The sequence below is a fragment of the Geotrypetes seraphini genome, chromosome 2 (genome assembly GCF_902459505.1).
Source record: "Geotrypetes seraphini chromosome 2, aGeoSer1.1, whole genome shotgun sequence".
Lineage (NCBI taxonomy): Eukaryota > Metazoa > Chordata > Amphibia > Gymnophiona > Dermophiidae > Geotrypetes > Geotrypetes seraphini.
Window position 1 is genome coordinate 264,942,926 of NC_047085.1, and position 25,701 is coordinate 264,968,626.

Below are 25,701 nucleotides of genomic sequence, written 5' to 3' on the forward strand. Positions count from 1 at the left end.
AAAGTTTCCTGTTGGTCTGAAGATAAGTATTGTTGAGTATGCAATTGGTAAGCATGGATGGTTGAAATACCTGCCTGCCAAATCTGTCCAAGGTCCTGCCTTCTCTCAGGAGGAGTACTAGCATAAGAATGTGAGCTATGAGCATGTTTTAAGGCTGTTTCTACTACCAAGGATTGATGTTGTAGTTGTAGCTTGTCAAAGGTAGGAGTAGATTGGAGCCTATATAGTATGTCCAATTTTTTAGGAGCTACTGGGACTTTCCCAGATTTTAAAGAGATTTTCTTACATTAAGTTGTGTAGAGGAAGCTTTACACAGTCCTTGGGCCATTTATCATAGTCCAACACCTCCATGAGCGTTGCTCAAGGTTCCTGCTCAGATTCTATATGAATGGGAAGAGCTAGACCCATTTGCCTGATGAATCCTGTAAGAGAGAGAGTTTCAGGCAAGGATTGTCTTCTATGGAGAAGAGGTGAAGGATCCGACAGGATAAGACTCCTCAGCAGGGAGCCCATTGGTTGGGACTATGTTCCTTTCAGAGTCCCAGAATGGCGGTCATCTTAGACACAGGGGCTAAGAGGCCACAGAGCCCAAGAAACGTAAGCTGGAGCCCTCTACAGGAGACTCAACGCTGCCTAGTATGGCCTTTTCTCCAGAATTTGTTAATTTGATGTGGAGAACCCTTCAAGACAGCTGACCTTCCAAGAGAAAGTCTGGCAGCGCTTCAGATGGTGCACGAGGGGGCAATGGCTCCCAGCCGGTCAGGATCTAGGGGACCTTTCTGAGGGAGAGTCAGAGGATGAAGGGTCTCTTACTATGCCCTTGCTGTCTCAGGACTTGCCCTCTCTATCAGGGTCGCAAACAGGTGCATGTGTGTGTTAGACCCTGTGATGGTCCTCGATCAAGGCCATCATCCGACGGTCCTCCGTCTATTCATACCATCAGCTCTTTTAGATTTAATTTCTGATTCACTATGGTAATGGTTTTCCAGAACATGAAACCTCAGGAACTTTCTGAGGTCTGGAAACATAGGAATGTACAAATAGGTTTCTCTCAAATCCAATGAGGCCAGGAACTCCCCTGGAGCAACCGCTGCTATGACAGATAGTCTCCAAAGAATGGAACTTTAAGCGCTGCATTGATGCAAGATCCAGAATTGGTCTCCAGTCGTATGAGCCACTTTGACACGATGAAGTATATGGAGTATCTGCCCAAGCACTAATCTTCAGATGGCACAGGCTCTATGGCTTGAACATCCAACAACCTTCATACTGTGGCCTCTACCCCGACTGCTTTTGCTGGTCGTCCCGATGAGGAGTCCATGAACTAGCATTTGCCGCCAAAGTAGAGGGATTTTTGAACCTCGAAAGAGCGGCAATGACCAAGTCAGAGTACCCTCTTTGCTTCAAGGCCTTGTGCTCAAGAGCCATGCTGCAAGACCAAAGCGCTGGGGGATCTCCATAGGAACCGGTACCTGACTGAGAAGATCATGATAAAAGGGAGCCTTAGGTCCTTGTCCTGGTGAAGATGGACAAGATCCGCATACCACGGCCAGTGAGGCCAATCCGGGGCCACAAGAATTACTAAGCCTGGATGAGTCGCAATCCTGGATAAGTCGTAACCCACCATAGTCGCAATCCTGGATAAGTTGCAACCCACCATAGGCCAAGGTGGTAAGACGTAAAGGAGGTTCTGAGTTGGCCAGGGCTGAACCAACGCGTCTAGTCCTAAGCTTCCTGGTTCTGTTCATTGACTGAAGAAGCACTTGACTTTCGAGTTCTTGGCTGAAGCCATCAAGTCTATTACTGGTCTGCTCCAATGACGCACAATGCCTTTTGCGAGACACCACTCTCCCGGGTACAGGGCTTAGTGACTGAGAAAGTCTGCTTGCACATTTTCCACTCCGACCACGTGCGCAGTGGAGAGAGCCTGAAAATACACTTCTGCCCACTAGAATAACATCCATGTCTCCTGACTCAAGTGAGCACTTCTGGTGCCCCCCTGTTGATTCACATATGGTGGCATTGTCAGAAAAAAAAACCTTATTGTTTTCCTCTTATGGTGTTTTCTAGAGCTCTCAACGCCAGTCTTATGTTTTGAAGCTCTAGACGGTTGATCGACCACCCCTTTAGATGTATGAAGCAGTCTCTGCAATGAGCTCCCCAGCAGAAAAGACTGGTGTCAGTCATAAGCATTGTCCACCTCTCCCTGAAGCCACTAGCATAGGCTGCTCCATGCTGTCTCCATCCAGGGGACTGGCATCTGCAGGGAATGATTTTGAGGGGACCACTGAGACACGAGGGATTCCTGGAGAGGCTGCATGTGCGCCCTGGTACAAAGAACCTCCAGTGAGGACGACATGGAACCCAACATCTGAAAGGTAATGCCAGGCAGTGAGGGTCGGAAATGCTAAAAGATCCATAATCTGTTTCTGGAGCTTCTGCTTGTGTGGCTTGGGAAAAAATACAACCTTGCACCATGTCAAACTGAACACCCAGATATTCCAAGGTCTAAGTGAGCGTTAACTGGCTCTTCTTTCCATTGCAAATGCAAGCAGTGTCTCACTTCCGGTTCACCACACAATTGTTTCCCACGTACACACCTTTATAGGACCCCCAGGGACCCCTGAAGAAGACTTTTTGTCGAAACACGGACCATGTTGGGTCCTGTATCCCTAGCGGACTAGGTCCTTTAAGGCTCTTATGTGGATGATTTACTTTTATGTGGATGGAATTATTTTATGTGGATGATTTTAGTGTACCTTTGGAACTTTGATACTTTCAAATAAAGTCCATTTAGGAACATCGTCACTCCACAGAGTTTTTTTGGTTTTCTCTGGATTTTCTTTTTTGTGGATATTTTGGGGTCAATTCCTTTTGTTTTTTTCTTCTTGAAATTGACAATCCAGCCCAGGCGTTGAAGCAGAGACACCACAGTCCCCACTGCCTGCTCGCACTCCAGCTTGGATGGAGCCCTGATCAGCTAGTCATCCAGATAGGGGTGTACCTGGACCCCCATTCTGTGGAGGTGAGAAGCCACTACCAGAATAATTTTGGTGAAAGTGCGAGAGGTCATCGCCAACCTGAAGGGCTGAAAACTGGAAATACTGCTTGAGGACATGAAACCGAAGATATTTCCTATACTCTGGGAATATGAAGATAAGCTTCTGTCAAATCCACAGATGCTAGGAATTCCCCTGGAGCCACCGCTGCAATGACCGATCACACTGTTTACATTCAAAATCACAGAATTTTCAGAAATGCTTTGACTGCCTTGAGATCCAGAATGGGTCCAGTCCTCTGAGCTTTTCTTTTTTTTTTTTTTTTTTTTTTGCATTCTGGTTGGAGAATCCAGAAAAAAATACGGGAGGGAGAAGAAAGATGTCCAGTATCTGTTGGTCCGAGATCTGTTCCCATTCCCGCCGAAACACCCGCAATTGGCCGCCAATGCAAGACGGTGCAGTTGGAATCCTGCCATCATTGGGATTTCTTGAAGGAGGGACTGTGCAAGAACGTGAAGCCTGCTGGTGTCTGGGGTTGCCATAGTGCAGCCTGTACCCTTGGGAAGATCTCTGAGTGGGGGTTGAACTTAAGTGGAAAATAAGAAAAATAAGCAGAGCAGAGCAGAAAACACTTCTGCACGGTTCGCTTACAGAAAGAAAAAACTGAAGGGGGATCTGTGTCCTTTTAATGTGTGAGGAGCCAAAAGCAATGAGTATGACTTTCTGCAAGACCTAATTTATGGGTACAGATTGAACACCTTTTGTACAGACTCCTGAGTGGATGTAACAGAATAGGCTTTTCCAATGGCAACAACCGTTAGATCTAGTAGGAAAGCACCATACATGACTCAAATGGCAGCTTCCTGAAGCAAGGATGTTGTGGAACAAATATGAGAAGTAGATTTGCAGTTGATCTTTATTGAAGTAAACACTCTTACCATGAATGCAACCCTACAACACATATATTTTAAACTGTTACATAGGATATATATCACTAGGGTAAGAGGAAAATGAATGGGTATCTGGGAGGATGATAGGTGCATTAAATGTAAACATTCAGGGCCAGATTCTCTAAGCTCCAACACCATGGTGGGAGCATTTCTTGTTTTACTGGCAATTCTCAGCACAACAGCATGCAAATTATATGCATGCTATGTGTGCGGAAAATTGCTGGTAAGGGGGGGGGGGAGTTGTGCTCAGAAGGACCCCCCCCCCCCCCCCGATAGCACAGCTCCCTTCCTGCTTGCCCAAAAAAAGCAGTCCCTGCTCTCCTTGCCTGAACCGGCAAGCAAGGTGAGCAGGAGCTGCATTTTTTCTTTTTAAACGGGCGCAGCTGCTGTTTGTAAGCAGCACACACACAAGAACTGCGCCTATAAACACCTCCCCCCACACTAAGCCTGGTGGTCTACTACTACTAATAATTATTTCTATACCACTACCAGACATACGAAGCACTGTACAGTGTCACAAAGACAGTCCCTGCTCGAAAGAGCTTACAATCTACATAGACAAGACAGACAATCAGGATGTCATGGATATAATTAAGGGGAATAGATAATCTGCTGCTGGTCTAGTGGGCCATCCCCCCCCTCTGACCCTCCCCATACCTTTTTTAGAAGACCGACAGGAAGGATGCTCATTCACTCCTGCTGGCAGGCCTGCCTATACTGGTGCACCCTGGGATGCACTGGGAGGGACCCAAGACTCTGATTGGCCCAGGCACCTAAGATCCCTCCCATATGAGGGGGTCTTAAGCGCCTAGGCCATTCAGGATCTTGGGCCCCTCTCTGATGCATCAATTCATAGGAATTGATGAGTGTTGGAGCATTTACCTCGCCGGCCTGAAGTATAAAGCTCTACCATGAGTAAGTAAAAGGAGCCCTATTTGCTCAGCACTGGCTTTAACTGCCATTAAAGTATAGATGCTGTCTTACCATCTTCAGCATATTGTCTATGCGCCTGTGCTGGTTGAGAATGCTGTGAAGTTGATGACTACGTGGCTTCTTAACGCCTGTGCTTTTTCAGAAGATAACACGGTCCACAACTGCTGCCTGTTGGTGTGGTTGTGGGGACAGGAGTACCTTTTATCATATGTGGTGGGAATGTACGGTGGTGGGTCCCTATTGGGAACAGGTGTTTTTGTACATTAGTAAACTGGCCAAGTCCCTATAGATAGGAACGCGATGGTGGCTCTTTTGGGTGTGCATGTGGAGGGATTAACGGATGATCAGGATAAATTACTTACCTTGGCTTTTGTGGCCGCACATTTAGTGCTGGCTCAATACTGGAACCAATCAGTGGTGCCCTCCTTGCAGCAGGTGTGGGATCGCTTGGGGGGGGGGAGGAGTGTGTCATCAATATAGGTTGACTGCTCTATTGGCACATTAGTGGCAATTTTTTCGGAACATATGGGGCCACTATTTGGAATTGGAAGATGGATGTTCTAGCTCGGGGTGCAGCTTATAGGTTTTTGAAGGTGGACTCTGGGTTTGAGAGGCAATGGTGGATTACTGAACTTCTTGTATTGTTTATAGTGTTTATATTGTGTGGGTTATCCTGCTTGGGATTCTTTGTCTATTTTTCTTGTCTGGGGGGAGGGGGGTGGATGGGGTTCTTTAGTTTCTAAACTTATTAGGGAAGATGTATAAGAGTATGGTATCACTGGATTGTTCCATGTGGGGGGGTATTGTGCTGTGGATTGTTTCTTGTGCCTGATGTAATTGTGAGTTGTTCTTCACTTTAAATAAACAATTAAAAAAATAAAAGTATAGACGCTTTCAATAAACAATAAAGTTACCTAGAAGTTCTAGCTGTTTTTGATTTATACCAGCACTTCATTTTCCAACAGGCTAGCTTTTCCAGGTCTCTATGTATTTAGGCTGGTTAGTTCTAGGAGTGGCTAATTGATATGTGCATACCTTGGCTAAGATCCAGTACAAGTTAAGTAATCTGGCTCCTGATAAAATTATTCCCAGAATGTGGGAACATTTATTTTTAAATACACAGAAATTTTTAGGCTTTTCCAAACCTGTTCCTGGGAGGCTGTCTACCACCAAACCCAATGTAAACACAGTACTGCCTCTTCACTTGGGGGGAGGGTGGCTGGAGCAAACCGTACTTGTTAGAAAGCTGGAAGTTGTTTCAGCTGCCATGTGCTAATCAGATTATTTACGTATGTATTTTTTTTATATAGCTGATATATATGGATGTGAACAAGGCAAAAATTTGTTTGACCTTTTTGCTCTGATTTCAGACATTCTTTCAGTTCATGTCACACATTTGTTTTAATAAAAGTTAAAAACATTAAGACCTTTTAATGTATGGTAATCAATTTGACATGTGCTAATTCATACGTTAATGTACATTAAATTGATTTAGCTTCAACTAAATATTTTAAGGTGCACTAACGAACTAGATGTACATTGATGAATGCACATCCCTAGAATCTGTGTATGGAAGTAAACTATGTATGTGTTGGGAAAGCAGCCAGGCCTTTGGGACCTAAGTGCAGTAAGATGTTTCTTCACACACCATCTAAGCAAAGAACACTTATTGCCTGTAAGCCTAAGATGAGTGCCATTCATAAGAGATTTCATAAAACTTGTTGCGAGGCATACCTTCCAGTTTAAACAGATTCACAGGGATGTAGCTATGTATTTGTATTTGAAGTCCTAAAAATGACCAGAAATTGGGGGTTCTTATGCCCCCAGATGATGAGAAAATAATAAAAAGTTTGCACTCACCTTGCTTGGAGTCTTAGGTGGGGAGGAAGTTTTGGATCCAGTGGGGTCTCCAGTTCGTAATGTTGGACTAGGGCTAGCACTGGAAGGCGGCTTTGGTGCAGGCCGACTTGGGCTGGTCTTCAAGCTGCCACAGGATGAGCTCCTGCTGCTCTGTGAGGATGATGATGGGGCCTCGATGTTAACAGGATAGTCCACATTAGGCAAGCAAAGAGTGTTCACAGTGGGCTCGGAGGAACTTTTGGTAACTGCCTCTGCAAGAGCAATTTCATCCTGGTCACCTGCGGTCTTGGCGGAGCTCTCTGATGAAAGGCTCTCAATACTTAACGCTGGAGATGGGGTGGAGGAAGGAGGTTCTGAGTGCGAGTGCCTGGGAGATGGGGGGATTCCGGCTTGCCGAGCTAAAGAACAAAATACGACCATCATATAATATAGTACCACTCCAAAGATGATTTTTCAAACATTTTTCCAAAATGTGGTTTTAGTTTCCTTTTGCAAGACCTCCCTCTTCATGCCCATTCCCATTTAACCCATCACGCATGCCTCTGCTTCTCTTGAATCCTCATTCCACGCAATGGAGAAGGCACTGCAGTGATGCTCCACAGCTGAAAACATTGCAGATTTTTAGAAACTAGCCCTGTTGTTATTCTTCTGATCACCCTTAGATGTCACCTTATAAGCAGGCCACATCTCTCCCTAAAATCCAAGTGTTTGCCCACCTTTTCATTCTTTTTCTCCACATATATGTTTATTAGTTTTAATTCAAAGAACATAAAATCCAAACATGCCAATAAAGGTAACTGCATGCCATGCACAGAATCAACTAATATCAATATGACTGAGCTTTCGTAGTGAACGTTTTAGGTGTTACGATTCAAATATCACCCAGCAGTATCACCTTTCCAAATCCTTTGATCCTCAGAAACACCACTCTGTGTTCAATAGATTTTCACTACACAGAGCTTTATGTGTTCTGTCATCATGGGATCATTATACATTTGGTTTTATTTAGTATTTCGTTAGGTTAAGTGTTACTTTTATATTTAAGCGTACTAGTAAATTTCATCAATTTTAATAGATTATTGCTAGTACTGTACTTATCTTTTTCAATGTGGTCGGAATCAGGGACAGATATCACTAACATGTATCGCATAACAATGCTTTTTCAAGGTGAAGTCCCTAAACTTAATTACTTAGAGCAGCGTTGGATTTATGTATTGCACACTGTCAGCCCGTTTGGGCTTAATGAAGAACCAGAATGGCAATCTCTTGTTTAACCAGGTAGATGGGAGGGAATCCTCTAGCCCAGTGTTCTTTAACCTTTTTACACCTATGGACCGGCGGAAATAAAATAATTATTTTGTGGACCGGCAAACTAATAAGGCTGAAATTTTTAAAAACCCCATTGCTGAGGAATTTTGCTGTAAGTATTAATTTATGTTTGTACCTTATGAAATCCCCTCAGCTTGGAAATATGAAACTCTTGAGTATCTCAGTGGGGTAACATTTTTTGGCCCAGAAGGATGGTAGAAGGGGTAGGAAATTACATATAGATGCACTTATATGTGGCTCTGGTATGTTATGTCTTATTGCTGACCTAATCCACTCCTTCTCCGATGAGGGGGGAAGATGAAGCAACTCCCTTAAAAGCAAACCATCAACAATTGGCCTCCCAATAGAGAGGATCACAAGCATCTTTGAAGCACAGATCAAGTCAGTCCAAGAAATGGGAGCCAATGTGACGTGAAACCTATCACAGCAGCTGCCTTTTCAGCCTACATTTAGTTCATTTGGTGTTCGGGAATCATACCCTTGTCAGATATGACATACACACACACACATGCAGGGTAATTCTTTAACAGTGTGCCTTTATTTAGGTTCTACTTTCCTTTATAGAATACTAGCATAACTGGGCATATATGCACCTATGCAGATGTGAGCACTCATACCAGCCATACAGTACTGGAGCCTGAAGTGCTGGAGATATGCGCGTTACGAAGTATGCCATAAGTTATGCGTATATGTGCTAGTCCCACCCAGGCTCTGCCTATATGTATACCCATCTCACAAATACACACCAAGGCAGAATTTAGACATTTACAAGAGTAGGTGCACACAGACACATGTATAAGTCAGTTTAGAAAATTGTTAAAGACTCAACTCTTTGATAGGCTGGTATCTTAATGCATTCTGCTTCATTTTTAAAATCAAGTTCCTTATATTCAACTTGATATATTTATCTGTTCTATGTATTATTTCTTTCCCTGCCATGCCAGTATTTTATTGCCTATCTGACTGGCATTTAACAGCTCTTTTTAAACTGTCAACAGTGCTTCCCCAATTTTAAACTGTTGTTTTCTTTTCTGCATTATATTGCAAGTCCATTATTCTAAATTTGTATTTTATCTGTATCCCATGTACTAGCTCATCTTGTTGTGAACCACCTAGAACTTTTTCGTTATGGCGGTAAATATCAGGAAATTCTGCTTCACGCAGAGAGTGGATGACACCTGGAATGCCCTCCCAGAGGAGGTTATTGCGGAATCGACCATCCTAGGGTTCAAAAGCAAACTAGATGCACATCTCCTTACGAGAGGCATAGAGGGATATGGGTGACTAAAATTACGCCAGGTATACACCGTGCAGGGCCTCCGCATGTGCGGATCACCAGACTTCATGGACCGAAGGTCTGATCCGGAGATGGCGCTTCTTATGTTCTTATTATTATTATTATAAACCGCTTGGAACTGTTGGAAGCTATAGTGGTATATGAAGTTTTAATAAACATTCGGATTTGATGTATTCACTTTATTCAATGCTTAGCACAACCAAAAGTATTAAAAGAGCTTGCAATACTCATTTTATAAGCATGTAACTGGCTGGTAAATATTAGTGCCCACTTTACAGAACTGGCTGCATGACAGGGCTAGTCCTGATCAGGAAAAGTGTGGTACTGGGTATACGACTAGCATCAGAGTATAGGTGCCACTTACTATCTTACAATGAGTAAAGCATAGACTCACCAAGCAGTGACGTACCAGGGACCTTGGGAGCTGTGCGCTTCTTGGATTTGGGGCTGCTGGTTGGTGTGATGCCGTACCAAGGGTGAGTGGGCTTCCCCGAATTCTCGTTCCTCTCCTTTGCCATATCATCTTCTTCTTCATCATCCTCAAAAGGGTTGTATGGTTTAGGATCTGTTACAGGCTCCTGTTGAGAAGATCTGCCCTCTTGCATCATTGTTGGGAGGGTGGGTTTCTCATCTTTCCCTTCCTCCCCAGCAGCCATCACAGAGGTCTCTCTGCCACTACATGGGGGAAGTGGAGCCGGTTTCCTCTTTGGCTCCGACTGAACTAATGTAATCCATGGAGGGTCCTTCTGTCTTTTCCCATTTTCCACCCTAGTGACAAATGGAGGAAACGAGCATAAAACAATAATGAAGGAAAGAGTAAGCAATAATAAAGGAGGCAGGATAGAAAGACTAGAAGAGGCTACAAAGATAAGAATCATAAAGGAGGCACTTGGGAGGGTGGCAGAGATAGGGTGAAAGATGCAAGAAAGGAGAGCAAAGATGAACAAAAAGTTAGAGGAAGGACAAAGAGGATAACAATAAGAGAATGAAAGATTAAAGTGTTAAGTGTAAGAGGAACCAAAAGGAAAAAAACAAAGTAAAAATGAACACGAAAGAAAGAAGAAGGCAAAAACCAAAAGATAAGAGACAAAAGGGTTTCTATACCTTTCTGAGGACTTCAGTTTCCCTCTTGGCCTTGGAACAGGTGGGGGACTGGTCCCTATATCACATAAATAATGGGGGGAAAAAAACCAAATACTTTTGACTTAATTAGTAGAACAAGTGATATAAATAATATTCTAATACAGACTAGAATGACCATGAGAGGAAATTTCTTGTGCCCCATGGGATTTGCTGTTGAAGGTGCCTTACAAGAGAGAGGAACTGTATAGATCAAAAGTCTATCTAAATTATTATCTACATATTAGCTAACCAGCTGAGTTTTGTCTGCACCCTACTAAACTTGAGCCTTCATTTGATACACATGAAAATCCTCCTCCTACATACCTCCACCTTGTCCAAAAGTTCTAATAGTTTCCACATACATGATATGAGATAAGAGTAAATAGAAAACAACGGGGCTGATATTCAGACCACAGGAGGCAGCCCGGCTATCTCCCATAGTCAGCAACGAACCCTGAAATTCAATGCCAGGGTTGCATTCAGCCACTGGCATTCAATTTCCAGTCTACGTTCAGCCGCGTTTAACATAGCCGACCAAGCCAATATTCATTGACTGGCTGGCTAAGTCATAGCAGCCAAAGGTAGACCTGCTATTTGGGCGAGACTATCTTACTGTTAGACTCAGCTGGTCAGCCAATAAATATTGGCACTGACCAGATATGTTGGGAAACATAGCCGATTACCAGGATATTCAGAAGGAGGTAGCCGGCTATCTCCAGCTGAATATCAGCAGTTAGCCAACTTAGCCAGTAAGGAGCTGTTCCCAGCTGGCTAAATACTGCTGAATATCAGGCAGAATTAATCCACTGCCCCAGCCAGCATGTTCTTAACAAGCATTCAATCAAATGGATTGTACTAACTCTCCTCAACTGTATAACTCCTTAAGTTTCAGTCCCTGAAGAAAAAGAGCCAAAGTCACCTATTTATGGTCTTTTTTGACATTTATAATCTATTTATTGCTGCAAGTATGAACCTCAAGTCTACATGCTGAGAATCAAGAAGACACCAGAGATCAAACCCCAGAAAGTGCCATTAACCCCTAATCCTTACACCATTAGTCTCTTTACCATTTGTTAATTTAGCCACTCCATGAGGATTCTGCTCAGTGATAGCATGGACAGGGGTTCTAGGTCGGGGGACAGGAGCTGTGCCAGGGGGCTGTGTAGGCTCTGAAGTTCTCCTGGGAGCAGGAACAGGGCGGGTAGCCTTGGTTGTCCCCCTAGGCAGGGCGACACTGCTGGGGAGGAGGCCTGCCTGCTCTTGGAGACTAGATGGTTTGTCAGGAACCACAGGCTTCAGTGGGGCTTGGGGTGATAGCGGTCTATGCTTTGTGCTGGGTGATCCAATTTGATCATCTTGTTGACGAATGGATGATTCAGGCATTTCCAAGGTAGAAACAACTTCTTGGAAGTTAGCCACTTTATTTTCTTCTTTGGTATTTTCCTCCTTGACAGGGGATGAATGTGAGCGCCACATTGTTACAGTAAGTTCTGGCATATCAATAACTTCCACATCCTTCTCTTCAAGATCCTGGACCAAGTTCTCAATTTCTACCTCTGAAACAACTTTCTCCTCTCCAATATCCTTGTCTACCACTGACTCTTGCTCTTCAGAACTTGTAACCACATTCTCTGTTGGTTCGTCCTCTTTCTGGTGGCCTAGCATGCTCTGCCTTTGACCTGCAGACACTTTCATGGACACTCTGCCACGATGATGGGTGCACACAAAGGTGCCAGCTTCTGGACCTGGCATGTAGGATCCTGGAAGCAGTGTGCTGGAGCACTCCTTACACCTAAGGGCAGGAACAAGTAAAGAAACAACCATCATAAGACAGCTACACCTCTCTGAAATACACCGAACAGGCACTAATTGTCTTCACAGGCTAAACCGAATGATTCAGAATTAGGGCTATCTGTGGAAGGTCTGGGTTAAATTCCCATCAAAAATATCATAGGTGATCAAGTGGAATATACAGGACTGGATTAAAGAGTTGATCCTGGGGATGGGAAGGAGGGAGGGAAGGAGAAATGCTGGATTATGAGGAGAGAGTTAGAAATGTTGGACTTAGGGGAGGAAGGAAGATATGTTGGAGAACGGGGCAGAAGTAGGGAAAACAGCAGGAAAGAGGGAGAAGAACTGGATAGGGGAGAAAGATGAGAGATGGCCATGGTAGGGGAGGAAAGAGAGATGGGTCAGGAGGATGGTGGAGGGGAGAAGAGAGGGAGATGCTTAGCTACAAGAGTGGAGGGATGTGGGATACTGGAAACGGCTGAACTATGTGGGAAGGGAGGGGTGGCAAGGACATGAATGAGAAAAGGATAGCGACTATAAAGGCAGAAATGTGATAATGAGATAAAAGGTGTAGCAGAAAATAGGAGTCTGGGGAAGGAGTGAGATAGGAAATAGGAGTGCTAGAGCATAAGGATATGAACAAGAGAGAGGATGAGATTTGAGTGGACAAGGGCAGAAAGGGAAAAAAACAAAACAAAACACCTAAAAGTGAACAATTAGTATATCAGAGACAGGTGTAGTGAAGGAATGAAACAAGACAGGAGAGATGAGAAAAGTCAAATGGATAGCAGACACTGGAAAGAGAATTAGCAGGAGCCACAGAAAGGCAGACGAGAAACTGGGACTAACATGATGGAAAAGCAAAGGTAGAAAAAAAAGGTATTTTGTGTTGTAATTTATTAACTGGAATATGTTAGCTTTGTATTGTTCAGTTGCATAGCCAGACAGGGGTGGGGGTAGGCTGCGGGCATCAATGGGTAGGGCGGAGCCAGATGACCCAGTGTACTTGTGTGCCTAGGGCCCATCGAAGGATTACCAAAGGAGAAGAAATGGCCAGGTGTACAAGGAGTACATGTTTCAGGCATAGTTGTCAACTGGAAGGATTAAGGCATGATATGTCCTTAATCCCCCTCCCTCGCCCTTGAAAATGAAACCAGGAGATACTGGGCTCTATGATAGCTTAACAGAGCAGGAAGCAAGTCTGAGGAGTAACCTAGTGGTTAGTGCAGTGGACTGAAACCCCCCGAGACCCAGGTTTAATCCAACTTCATCTCTTTATCTTAAACTGTGAGCCCTCCAGAAACAGAAACATATATACCCTGAGGATGTGGATTCAAACTTAACTCTGGATTCACTTAACTCTGCACTGTCCCAGGTTCATTAGACAGATTTGAGGAAAATGCTTGAAGTACCTGTACGTAAACTGCATTGATTGTGGTTGTAAAACTACAAAAAGGCGATATATAAGTTCCAATAACTTTCCCGTACTATACCTAAATATACTGTATAAGCCACCTGAAAGTCTCAAGGTTATTGAAGTGGTCTACATTCAGGTACAGCAGGCACGTTTCTGTTCCTGGAGGGATAACAATTACAAAAGAGGTAAAGTGGGATTTGAACCTGGGTCCCTTGGTTTATAGTCCACTGCACTAACCATTAGGCAGACCCTCTGCTCTGCATGGACATCTGTGTGGCCATTTTCTAGGAATGCTGCTATTCAGATGTCCTTGTTCTGTGTTTTCCTCCATTCAAAATTTGGACATTTCAGCTTGTAAAATGGATGTTCAAGCTGGACGTTTCCAGCACGTGGATGTCGGTCTCACATATTTTCAAACAGGCCTTGTCCTGTTCAAAAATACATTTGAGATGGACATCCATTTGGGAAATTCTGACTTGGACATCAATGTGTGTCACTAAATATCAAAAAAGTGGAGAAAAAGAATCTTAGTACAAAACACTCACAACCACAGCAATCACTGCTCAATGGTTGGAGTTCTTTAACAACGGAATGAGAACTCAATAGTATTCCAAAAATTACATACATTTTCATGAACATACATTTGCTTACTAGGCAGTTTTTATCTGGGACAATCTACCTTTGCAAATTACACAAATTAACTCACACACTCATTTCAGAAAGAAATTGAAAAACTTACAATTTGTTTACATCGGGTGATAGTTAAAAAATAGCTCAGCTTTAAGTCTTTCTTATCAAGAATTTTTTTGTAACTTGTCACCAGATAGAGGTTCTCTTACCCCCTCCTTTACTAATGCATAGCGCGGGTTTTAGAATCAGCAGTGGTGGTAACTGCTCCAACGCTCATAGAATTCCTATGCGCATCTGAGCAGTTACCGCCACTGCCAGCACTAAAACCCGCACTACATGTTAATAAAGGAGGGGGTTAATTTTGTAATCCGCATTGAACCAAGAGAAAACTGCAAAATTGAAGCACTAATAATAGAACTCAAAACTAGATTTAATAATGCACTGTGCAATAATCATATTCAAAATCTTTCATATCAGTTGTAACATCTTGAATATGTCTTGAATTCCCTATAGCAAATAAAATTTTTTATAGTATTAGTAAAATTCTTTCAGATACTCCTTTGCAATTCCCTTGAAAGTCTGGAAGCTTCCATGTTAGTAAGTGATTACCTCACATTCTTTTGATCTAATTGGTCTGTATGAACTATGGGGTCACAAACATCCTCAGACTACATGAACCAATCAGACTGCATTCCACGTGAATGACAACACTACCTGAAACACTGACGGTGATACAGTTTGCCTTCTACCAGGTAACGCTGGACCAGGTGAACATGCTTCTGGCAAGCTGCACAGGTGCTGCTTAGCGAGGTACGCAAAGATGCTGCATCATTCTAAAAAAGAAAAGAAAACCAAGTTTAGAGACAAACTGCATTGCTTCTCCACCCAATCTCCAAAATCCCCTCTCATCTCCTTATCATCAGAGATCACAAGGACTCCAAAAACCAATAGCACTTTATTTCTCCTACCTGTGGTGTGAGCACTCTCTGTGAGCTGGAAACAGTTTTTTTGAGTACAGGTTCCGATGAAGAGGATGTGATAGCTGTGCGCTTCATGGACATGGAGTGAGGCATACTAGCTGCTGGGAGACACACAGTGAGACAGATTACTGATGTGACCATGTTCAAAACATACTTCCCTAAAATACTGCTGAGCAGGCCTTAAAGAGAAGAGATGACTAACAGCTGGGGATTGGGGGAGGGGAAGGTAGTGTACTTGGTCAGGGAAATCCAGATTCACTGACGCTAGAGAATGATGTTTCAACTTCTCTGACAGCTTGCACAGGGTCCCCTTAAACCCAAGACCAAACACAACCAGAAACACACACAACAGGAATGGAGTGGAAGGGCCATTCTGTTGCAAGGAGCACACTCTATGCCAGTAGTCCACAGAGGGTTAAAAGACAGGGCAACAACTGTGGGCTCAAGTTTCAAGTTTTATTAGGATTTTATATACTGCCTATCAGAGTTATCTAAGCGGTTTTACAGTCAGGTACTCAAGCATTTTCCCTATCTGTCCCGGTGGGCTCGCAATCTATCTTACATACCTGGGGCTATGGAGGATTAAGTGACTTGCCCAAGGTCACAAGGAAAAGCACAGTCATAGCATTTGAAAATAATGATAATTCACTCTTACACTGCAGGAGAAGGTTGTGAAAAATACTGAAATGCTTCCAGCTATCAATTTCTTTTTTGTTTTGTTTGTTTTGTTTTATATATTTTATTAATAAAAGGTAAAACAATGCAGATAACAACCTTAGCTTTTCACATCATCATCCAGCTACCAACTTCAGCTATCAGGAACACGTTATGAAATGAAAGTTTAATGAAGGCAAAGCAAGACCAAAAGATATCTCCGATAGATTTGCTTGAAAACCAGCCAGATCTACAAAACAGACATTCTAAGACTAACTTCATCATGTGTCCCCCTAATCTTTGTAATTCTTGATAAGAGTAAAAAAAACTGATCCACTTGTACCCCTTCTACACCCCTCAGGATTTTGTAGACTTCATTCCTTCAGCCATCTCTTTTCCAAGCTGAAGAGCCCTAACCTCTTTAGTCTTTTCTAATACAAGAGGAGTTCCATCCCCTTTATCATCTTGGTTGCTCTTCGTTGAACCTTTTTTTGAGATATGGCGACCAGAATTCAACGCAACCTGAGGTGAGGTTGCACCATGGAGTGATACAGAGGCATTATAACATTCTTGGTCTTGTTTACCATCCCTTTCGTAATAATTCCTAGCATCTTGTTTGCTTTTTAGGCTGCCACCATATTGGGTGGAAAGTGTCAGCATATTGTTTACAATGCCACCCACATCTTTTTCTTGGGTGCTGATCCCCAAGGTGGACTCTAGCATCTGGTAACTATGATTTGGATTATTCTTCCCAATGTGAATCACTTTGTCTACATTAATTTGCAACTGGAGCCACTGAATACTTTCCATACAATTTTTAACACTTCCAACAGATCAGGCTTTAAAAGAATGAGTTTTGTGACCTGTGCTTGACAAACTCCCAAACCTCAAAACAAACGCATGTTTCATTTGCATAAAAAGTTATTTATTGCTAAAACTGCTTTGTTGATAGCTTTTCTCCCTTTTACCTTGTCCTTAAAAAAGTATTTGGGGGGAGGGGTGGGTTGGAAATAGATACTGTAGTTTATATGCAGTAAGCCTTTGCATATTGTACAGCATATTGTGACATTAACATACATCTCTTTTTCAATCATGCACCCAAGAAAGATAGTTACATGACTACTGTAGTGGTGAGCAAGACACTGCTGTGAGAGGTAGGCAGCCGATTCTTACCAGGGGGTGGGTTGCGGAAGTAGTTGTAATACTGGGAGACGTAAGTCATGATGCTGAGCCGGTCAGGGACCCTCATGGAGACCATATCCTCAGGATCCAATAGTGCTGGAATCCCCAGCTCTTGCTCCGCCACCTCAAATGCCTAAGAGGGAGAGGGAGACAATCAGCAACAGCAAGTGAAGACAGTTTGAAAGGGGAAATGCAGTTTAGTTGTTATCACAGATGTCATAGCTGAGAAGCTTATGCTATTCATTTTTAGTTTGCAGGTGATGACAACAGCATTTTCAGGAAAGAAACAAGCAACAGTGCCCACATCAGCCAAAGAAGAGCTCTAACCAGTTAAAAGGAGCAGAACAGGTAATTCTGAACTCAGCTGTACAAGGAAACAGCTGGGGGAATTAGAAAATCACTTACACAGCCCATCTCAATTTTAAAGGTTTCTGTCATCAGGCACGAATAAAGAGGTCATCTAATTTTTGGGTTGAAAAAATATGACCATATTTCTCCATTTTATAGACAGTTGCACTGGCTACCTTTTAAAGCAAAAATACTGTTTAAGTTTGGGTTGTACCTGTTTTAAAGTATTGTTTGGCATGGCTCCTATTTATTTGTCTTTATGCTTTGAGCGACATAGACCTAACAGGAATACTCGAGGGCAACGTTTATTTACTTTCCAACTATCAAGCACGGTCGATACAAGAGATTTTTTGATAAATTGCTCGGTTTCCAGGCAGGTACAATGGATCAGTGGCTAAGTACCATTATTTCTCAAGCTCATTCATATATGTTCTTTAGGAAATTACTAAAAATTGATTTATTCAATACATTTATAAATTGATGCCCCAGATTACTGACTGGCAATTTATAGATTGATCTTACAGTTAGTATATTTTTTGTGGAAATTTACTGTTTTCTAGTACATTGTATTTTATTCGCCTATTGCATAATTTTAGTTTAACTTTTTAGAATGATGTATTTTATTCACCGATTGTATAATTTTAGTACTGTATGTGAACTGCCTAGAACTGTGTGGTAGGGCAGTATATAAAAAATAAAATTATTATTATTCAGCTGAGTTGTCAATTAGCAAGTAAGAGACAGCAGGCAAGGAGAAATTAGGTTCTTGTATGCTAATTTTATTTCTTTTAGTCCCTCCAGAATGGCACAGACATATGAATGGTTTACGCTCCTCTGCCAGCAGGTGAAGACTGAGACATTGACTTTTGGCTGTAGTATAAGTGGGCTGTGCAGTCCCATCTACAATCAGTCTGACGAAGAGCCAAGCAACAACCAACTAAGAACTTAATAACTGTGAACGATAAACACCACCGTCACTCCCAGAAGGAGGATATCAAGTAAGTGGACAGGAAAAACACTGCTGGATATTGATTAAAATAAGAACCTTCAAAAACATCCCCACAGCTCGCTAGCTAAGCCAGATGAACCAAATGCAGCTGCTCTAACTGAACTCCCCAACAAAAAGATACCGCAGAAAAAAAACGTATTCTTTGAGAAAAGACACCGAATAAAAATGACAGGGCGGGGGTCTGTGACGGTCTGGAGGGACTAAAAGAAAAAAAATTAGCAGGTAAGAACCTAATTTCTCCTTCTTTAGTGTTCCTGCAGACAAGCACAGAAACGGATGGGACGAACCAAAGCAATTCCCATCATGGGTGGGACCCCCGAAGAGCCACCACAAGAACACGCTCAGTGAACACCGTGTCCCAACGTGCCTGAACGGCCACACAGTAGTGTCGCAGAAAGAAATGGAGAGAAAACCAAACCGCTGCTTTACAGATATCCACAGGAGGCACAAGAGAAGACTCAGTCTAAGAAGCTGCCTGCCCCCGAGTAGAATGAGCTTTGAGAAAATCCAGAACAAGTTTCTTTTGAAACGTTGCCAAAGCAATAGCCTCCTTGATCAAGCGCACAATCGTAGCCTTGAAAGCTCCGTTCCCCTTACAAGGACCCGCTAAGAGGACACAAATACGATCCAACTGACAAACACCTAAGTCCGCTGAGCATAAGCGTGAAGGACTCTACAGACATCCAATCTACGCAGCTGTCTCTGCTCCAAAAAGAACACTCCCAACTATCTAAGACCAGAAGGACAACGGACTGGTTGACATGAAAAGGCAAAACCACCTTCGGCAGAAACGAGGGAACCCACTCCCTGGAAAACTCCAGGAAGGGAGGTCTACACAAAAAGGCCTGCAGTTCAGAAATGCCCCACACTGATATAATGGCCACCAGAAAAACTGCCTTGAGAGTAAGATCCTTCAACATGCAGGAGCCGAAAGGCTCAAAAGGAGTATGAACCAGATAAAGATCCCAGGTCAGAACCGAAGGATGAACTAGAGTAGTGGTGTCCAACCTATTGCCTTTCCTGGGCCGCATTGGCCGAAAAAAATGTTTCTGGGGCCACGCAAACGCTGCAGCAAGACAGAGGAGGGAGCAGGCAAGACGGTAAGCACCCAGGGGCAGCAGAGGAAAACACTATCGCCCTCAACCAGGGCCACACAAAATTCTTCACGGGGCCACATGCAGCCCTTGGGCCGCAGGTTGGACACCCCTGAACTAGAGGCTGGAGCAATTTTGCTGCTTTGAAGAATTGAATCACATCTGCAGAAGAGGCCAAATGCCAACCATGCAACAGACCGCGAAAAGAAGTCAAAGCCGCAATCTGAACCCTGAGGAAGGACCAGGCCAGGACATCCTGCAAGAACTCCAAGATGTGAGACAAAGATGCACAAAGTGGAATCACACCCCATGCGGAACACCACTCCTCAAAGAGACGCCAAACTCGCACAAAGCCCAAGAGGTAGAAAGTCTCCAAGAACCTAAGAGAGTGGAGATCACCTTATCCGAATAACCTTTCTTACTTAGGTGTTCCCTTTCAAAAGCCAAGCAGTTAAGACAAAAGGGACACAGATCATATATTGGAATGGGACCAAGTCAGAAAGTCTGGAAAGAGGGGCAGCAGAAGAGGATCTGCCATGAGAACACGAACCAGATCTGCATACCACGGGCTCACAGAACTTTTAGTGTTCCTGCTTCATAAATGGTCAGCCTCTCAAAGTTGAAAACATACCCTAAAAATGTGTTACTGAGCACACCAAGAGCAAGATTTGCTCAGAGCTTCTAAACAACCCAGTTTTTATAGGAAGATTTTTGATACTGCCCAGTTAGAAACATAGAAACATGAAGGCAGATAAAGGCCAAATGGCCCATCTAGTCTGCCCATCCACAGTAACCATTATCTCTTTCTCTCTCTGAGAGATCCCACGTGCCTATCCCAGGCCCTCTTAAATTCAGACATAGTCTGTTTCTACCACCTCTTCCAGGAAAACTGCTCTACGCATCTACCACCTTTCCATAAAAAAGTATTTCCTCAGATAACTCCGGAGCCTATAACCTCTTAACTTCATCCTATGCTCTCTCATTGCAGAGTTTCCTTTCAAATGAAAGAGACTTGACTCATGAACATCCCACTACCTACATCCCATCTTAGTGGCCCTGCTTCTTCTATCTCAGATCACTGCAAGTGCCAACATTCACCACAATGCAAATAGCCCTAAAATCTCCCTCCAGAAACCTGATCATTTGATAGCCCTGCATTAGACTATAGGACACAGACTCTTCAGCCTGCCGCAATCCAAGTCAGCTTAAGCTAGGAATTTTCTCTCTCTCAAGCATGCTGAAGTGCATGGGGAGTCAGTCCCACTCTCATAGTAACTGGGAGCTAGAAGAAACATCCTCAACCTATAGTCTTCCCTGTACAAGTCATCAGCCAATTTATCTGCAGCAAAAGAGTCTGAAAGAAAGTGAATCTTAGCCAAGATTATTCCCACTACTCAACAAACTGTTGCACTTTGATTCAAAATAAGAGAGCAGACTTTGGGACAAATTGGTCCTTCCAGAGATCATATGTAAAGTCAAGAGGGCTCAGATGGGCGATTACTCACATCCTAAAATGCTATGATCAGAAAACACAGGAATGTATGAGAATGAGGCAGACACAATGGTGACTCAGGGTTGTTTCAAGCTTGAGCTAGGAGGATTCTAGAAAGACAGCAGTAAACACAGTCACTCCTCTAACCTGTTTTCAACAATGACAGCATGCTTTGTAGCTGTTCAACCTCTTGTCCTGCCCAATGCGGTTAGGAAATCTTCAATGCCAGACAGCGTTGCTCACCTCAGCACTACGCCCTGCAGCACCAAGCTGTCGGTACATGTCTCACTGCTGCAGTTCTTAAGTTTACCTGACAGCAGCACAACCAAGTAGTAACAGTTGTAAGCAATGCCACCACAAGTTATCACATCACAGCTAGAGAAAGGAGTATGATCAGTCAGATAAACTGCCACTCCTCTTGTGAATAGCAGTCCTGACCTATTTTCCCTGCAGGATTTTTCTGGAGTGTGATCATTCAGCAACAGTACAGTATTTGCAAAACACTGACTACATCTGTAATTAAGGGTGCATCATAACATTATAGGGCTATATCTATGACTTGAAAGTCAGGCTTGCTTAGTTCAGGAATCATTCATTTATTTTACACTTACTGCAAAAAAGAAAACCACAAGCATACTAGTGTCTAGTGAAATCAAGAGTAAGAAAACCACATCTCCACTTTCCTAAATACTATTATTCCAAATTGATATTTTATACCAGTTTAGTATTATTCATAGATTTTAACCCATTTTCATTTGTTTCAGTTTTAATTAACTTTTGTACCTGGCTTTGGCCATTTCATATGGGAAAGCAGGTGAAAAATAAAAGGGATTAAAAAAAATACTTTCACAAGGCAGCAATTGTACATGATAAAGGGACCGTAGCCAATAAATATATTGAGATGAGGACAGAGCATCCACAAAGACAAACATCTCTGCAGAAAGCAGCTTTTTCTTTCACTTCAGCTGCTGCTTCTAGCTTTTTCAGTTTCTTGTTTTATCAAAACTGGCACATTGATGATGTCACAGTGATGTCAAGATTATGCAGACATGCCCACTTGCTCTGAACCACAGTTGTTGTGGGTAGGGATTCTCTTCTTATTTTCTTAGCCTTTTGGGATTGAGGTTTTGTATGCTATATATTTTTCATTTGCTTTGCTTGAGTAATGCATTCTTAAACATATTTTTCTTTTTATTATCAAAGAGGAGTCCTCTTTATCCCCCAAAATAGGTTTAGTATGCAATATATATATATCTACTTTTCATGTGCTTTATTTAAGTAGTGCATTATTAAACTTCTTTTGACCTTAATATCAAACTGGAGTCCTCTATACCTCAAAAAATAAAGCCCCGTTCACCTATATGCGGAAACCTCTGACACGCCTAAGTCGCGTCCACCTAACTCGTGTCCAACTCATGCTCAAAAGTAGACCTGCTTTTGCAACGCCTACATTTTAGGCGTTGGGTAAACACGTTAGCATGCTGAATGGCATGTGATTCTGTAAATGGGCATCTATTTCGAAGCCATGCCCACATCTCTCCTGTTAGGTGTAGCTTTTTTCCAATGGGTGTTCACGAAATTGTGGACGCCTATTTTGTGAATCGCATCCAGCCTTTGGACATCTAACTTTCAATTAGTTCTTGCTAAAGTCGTTAACTGGGCTTATTATCCACTTTATTTGGACACCTAAGTCGATGATGTCCACATTGTGGATGCCTAAAGTAAGACGTCCTTTGCAGAATCTGCCCCTTAATGTTAGCATTCAGCACTATCTATATATTCAGTGGTTGGGAGAGAGATACCACACAGTGAAAGTTAATGAACGTAGGTTGGAATGGAGGAGAGAGCCCTCATTTTGTGTCCACAAGGTCAGAAAGATTTGAAGTGTGATGGGTTCCCTTATGCTGAGCTGTAGGAAGACAGGGAACCATGGTTGATGCGGCCACGAAGGTGCTATGAGAATCATGGTGGCTTGTTCTCTGTGAAGTTTAAGTAGAGTCTATCCAAGTAGAGAAACTGGAGGGAAAGCATAAAGGAACGTGTCTCGCTACACAAGAAGAAAGGCATCTGACTCCAGAAAATTGGGAGTGTAGAGTCTGGAACAGAAGAGTGGAAGTTTGTGATTGTTAGGAGAAGCAAAAAGATCCACTTTCAGGGTTCCCCAAGCCACAAATATCCAATGTAAAGCTGAGTAACCACTTGTGCAGCTATAAAAGTCTGCTCTACTTGTCTGCTAAGATATTCTGCATTCCTGCTAAACTGCTTTGAGGAAAATGTTGCGAGGAATCACCCAGGACCAAATTTTGATTGCTTCTTGACAGAGCAGATGAGACCCAGTTCCACCCTGTTTGTTTACATAGTACATGGCTACTTGGTTGTCTGTGCAGATGAGTACTACTTGATTGAGGAGACTATCCTGGAATGTATACAAAGCAATGCAAATTGATCGAAGCTTGAAAAGATTGATACGGAGAGCTCTTTTGGGAGAAGTCCAGGAGCCTTGGGTATGGAGGCCATCGAGATGGGCTCCCCCACAAGAGCATGTAAGCATCGGTTGTCAATACCTTTTGATATGGTGGTGCTTGGAATAGAGAGACTGGTCGGTGATAACCACCACTGAAGAGACTGTTGAAGTTGTGAGATTACTCTGATCTTTTGGGATAGCAGACCAGTGGCTTGACACCATATGAATAGCCTTACTGGGTTAAACCAACAATCCATCTAGCCCAATATCCCATCTTCATGGTGGCCAATCTAGGTCACAAGTACCATTCCATGCTACCGATCCAGGGCAAGCAGTGGCTTCCCCTATGTCTGTCTCATTGGATGGAACATTTCAACATATTGTCTACAATGACACCCAGATCTTTTTCTTGGGCACTGACCCCCAAGGTGAACCTTAGCATCTGGTAACAATGATTTGGGTTATTCTTCCCAATGTATATCATGTTGCATTTATTCACATTAAATTTCATCTGCCATTTAGACACGTGGAGGGGCATAATCAAAAGATACGTCTAAGTCCTTTTTGGGCCCAAGTCGCTAGTCGCCCAAAGCTAGACATGGAAAAAGTCAATTTTTGAAAAATATTTTTTCCCGAAAATCGTCTAACTGTATGTCCAGCTGTCAGATCGTCCAGACTGCTAAGTTGTCTATTTTTATACCTCATTTTTGTCCAAAAATTCAGCAAAGTCAAAAATGCCTAGAAAAAGACCTTTTGGATGTGGGCAGTCAGCAAAGTGATGGACTGGACACCCAAACATTGCACCAGAGTAGTGGGAACCTTACAGGGCACTGCTGTGAACTTCACAAAAAGGGTGCCACATACACATCTCACCACAACAACCTTATAGATCATGGTGAGCCCCCAAACCCACCCCAGAACCTACTAAACCCACTGTCTACCACCCCAATAGCCCTTATGGCTGCAGGTGCCACTTATATGGTAGTACATAAGGGTTTTAGGGGGTGTACATGTTTCACCATGCATGCAGTGGTTAGAGTGGTTTATGGGCTTGGGTCCTCCTCTCCATGGTTCACTAGCCCACCCCCCAAACCACTTAAGCCACCTCTATGCAGCTCTACTAGGCTTTCCTATGTCAGGCTGCCAGGTGCTGATGTTCTGGAGGCAGATATGTGACTTTTTATTACAAATTTTATGGCGGTGGGGGGACAGGGTCAGTGATCACTGGGGGAGCATGTAGGGAGGGGTCTGTACTTTGTCCCTGCAGTGGTTATCTGGTCACTTTGGATACCTTCTTGTGACTTAGGCCTGGTTTTAGATAGCGTAAGTCACAATGTCCAAGTTCTGTCTAGGCAGTGTTGTTAAACTTTCGGTTATACATGCAGTACGACTAAGTCTAGGATGGCCCATGTCCTGCCCAATTCCTGTCCTCACCACTCCTCCTAAAACGCCCCTTTTAGCTCTGGGCGTACTGCAGCACTGTGAAGGCCTAAGTCGTTTTTAGATACATCTAAAAAAAATTTATTGGCACTTGGACGACTTTTCTCACTGATCGTTAAGTGTCGATTTAGGCCAGTTTTTAGATGTATTTCCGTTTCGATTATGAGCCTCCTAGTCTTTCAATTTCCTATGGTCTGCCTCAAATTTTTCATTGTATGCATTTTAACAACTTTTAACAGTTTAGTGTCATCTGAAAATTTAATCAGTTCACTCGTTCCAATTTCCAGTTCACTTGTTCCATTTATACATAAGTTAAATAACATTGGTCCCAGTACAAATCCCTGCGGCACACTCCTCCATTGAGAAAAATGGCTATTTAACCCTACCCTGTTTTCTGTCCAATAACCAATTTCTAATCCACAACTGAACATTGCCTCCTATCCCATGACTCTAATTTTCTCAGGAGCCTCTAATGAGGAACTTTTTCAAAAGTTTTCTGAAAATCTAGATACACTACATCAACTGGCTCACCTTTATCCACGTTTATTCAAACCTTCAAAGAAGTCAAGCAAATTGGTGAGGCAAGACCTCACTTGGCTGAACCCATGCTGACTCTGTCCCATTAAATCATGTTTGTCTACTCTACATGTTCCACGATTTTATTTTTTCTAATTGTTTCCACTATTTTGCTCAGCACTGAAGTCAGGCTT

General features: G+C 43.0%; 1 protein-coding gene across 4 annotated transcripts in view; it reads right to left on the minus strand.

Moving 5' to 3' along the window:
• Nucleotides 1-25,701, minus strand: part of MICALL1 (MICAL like 1) — a 108,646-nt gene that overhangs the window by 67,912 nt on the left and 15,033 nt on the right. For 2 of the 4 annotated variants that reach the window (XM_033929562.1, XM_033929559.1), the window contains exons 3-9: nucleotides 17,136-17,277; nucleotides 15,297-15,409; nucleotides 15,043-15,161; nucleotides 11,558-12,282; nucleotides 10,473-10,527; nucleotides 9,763-10,136; nucleotides 6,743-7,140 (exon numbers count right to left, since the gene is read on the minus strand). In XM_033929562.1, coding sequence (XP_033785453.1) covers nucleotides 6,743-7,140; nucleotides 9,763-10,136; nucleotides 10,473-10,527; nucleotides 11,558-12,282; nucleotides 15,043-15,161; nucleotides 15,297-15,409; nucleotides 17,136-17,220 — 1,869 coding nt within the window. In that variant the 5' untranslated portion in view covers nucleotides 17,221-17,277. The remainder of the gene's footprint in view (nucleotides 1-6,742; nucleotides 7,141-9,762; nucleotides 10,137-10,472; nucleotides 10,528-11,557; nucleotides 12,283-15,042; nucleotides 15,162-15,296; nucleotides 15,410-17,135; nucleotides 17,278-25,701) is intronic. The other 2 variants (XM_033929560.1, XM_033929561.1) reach the window with 2 other exon arrangements.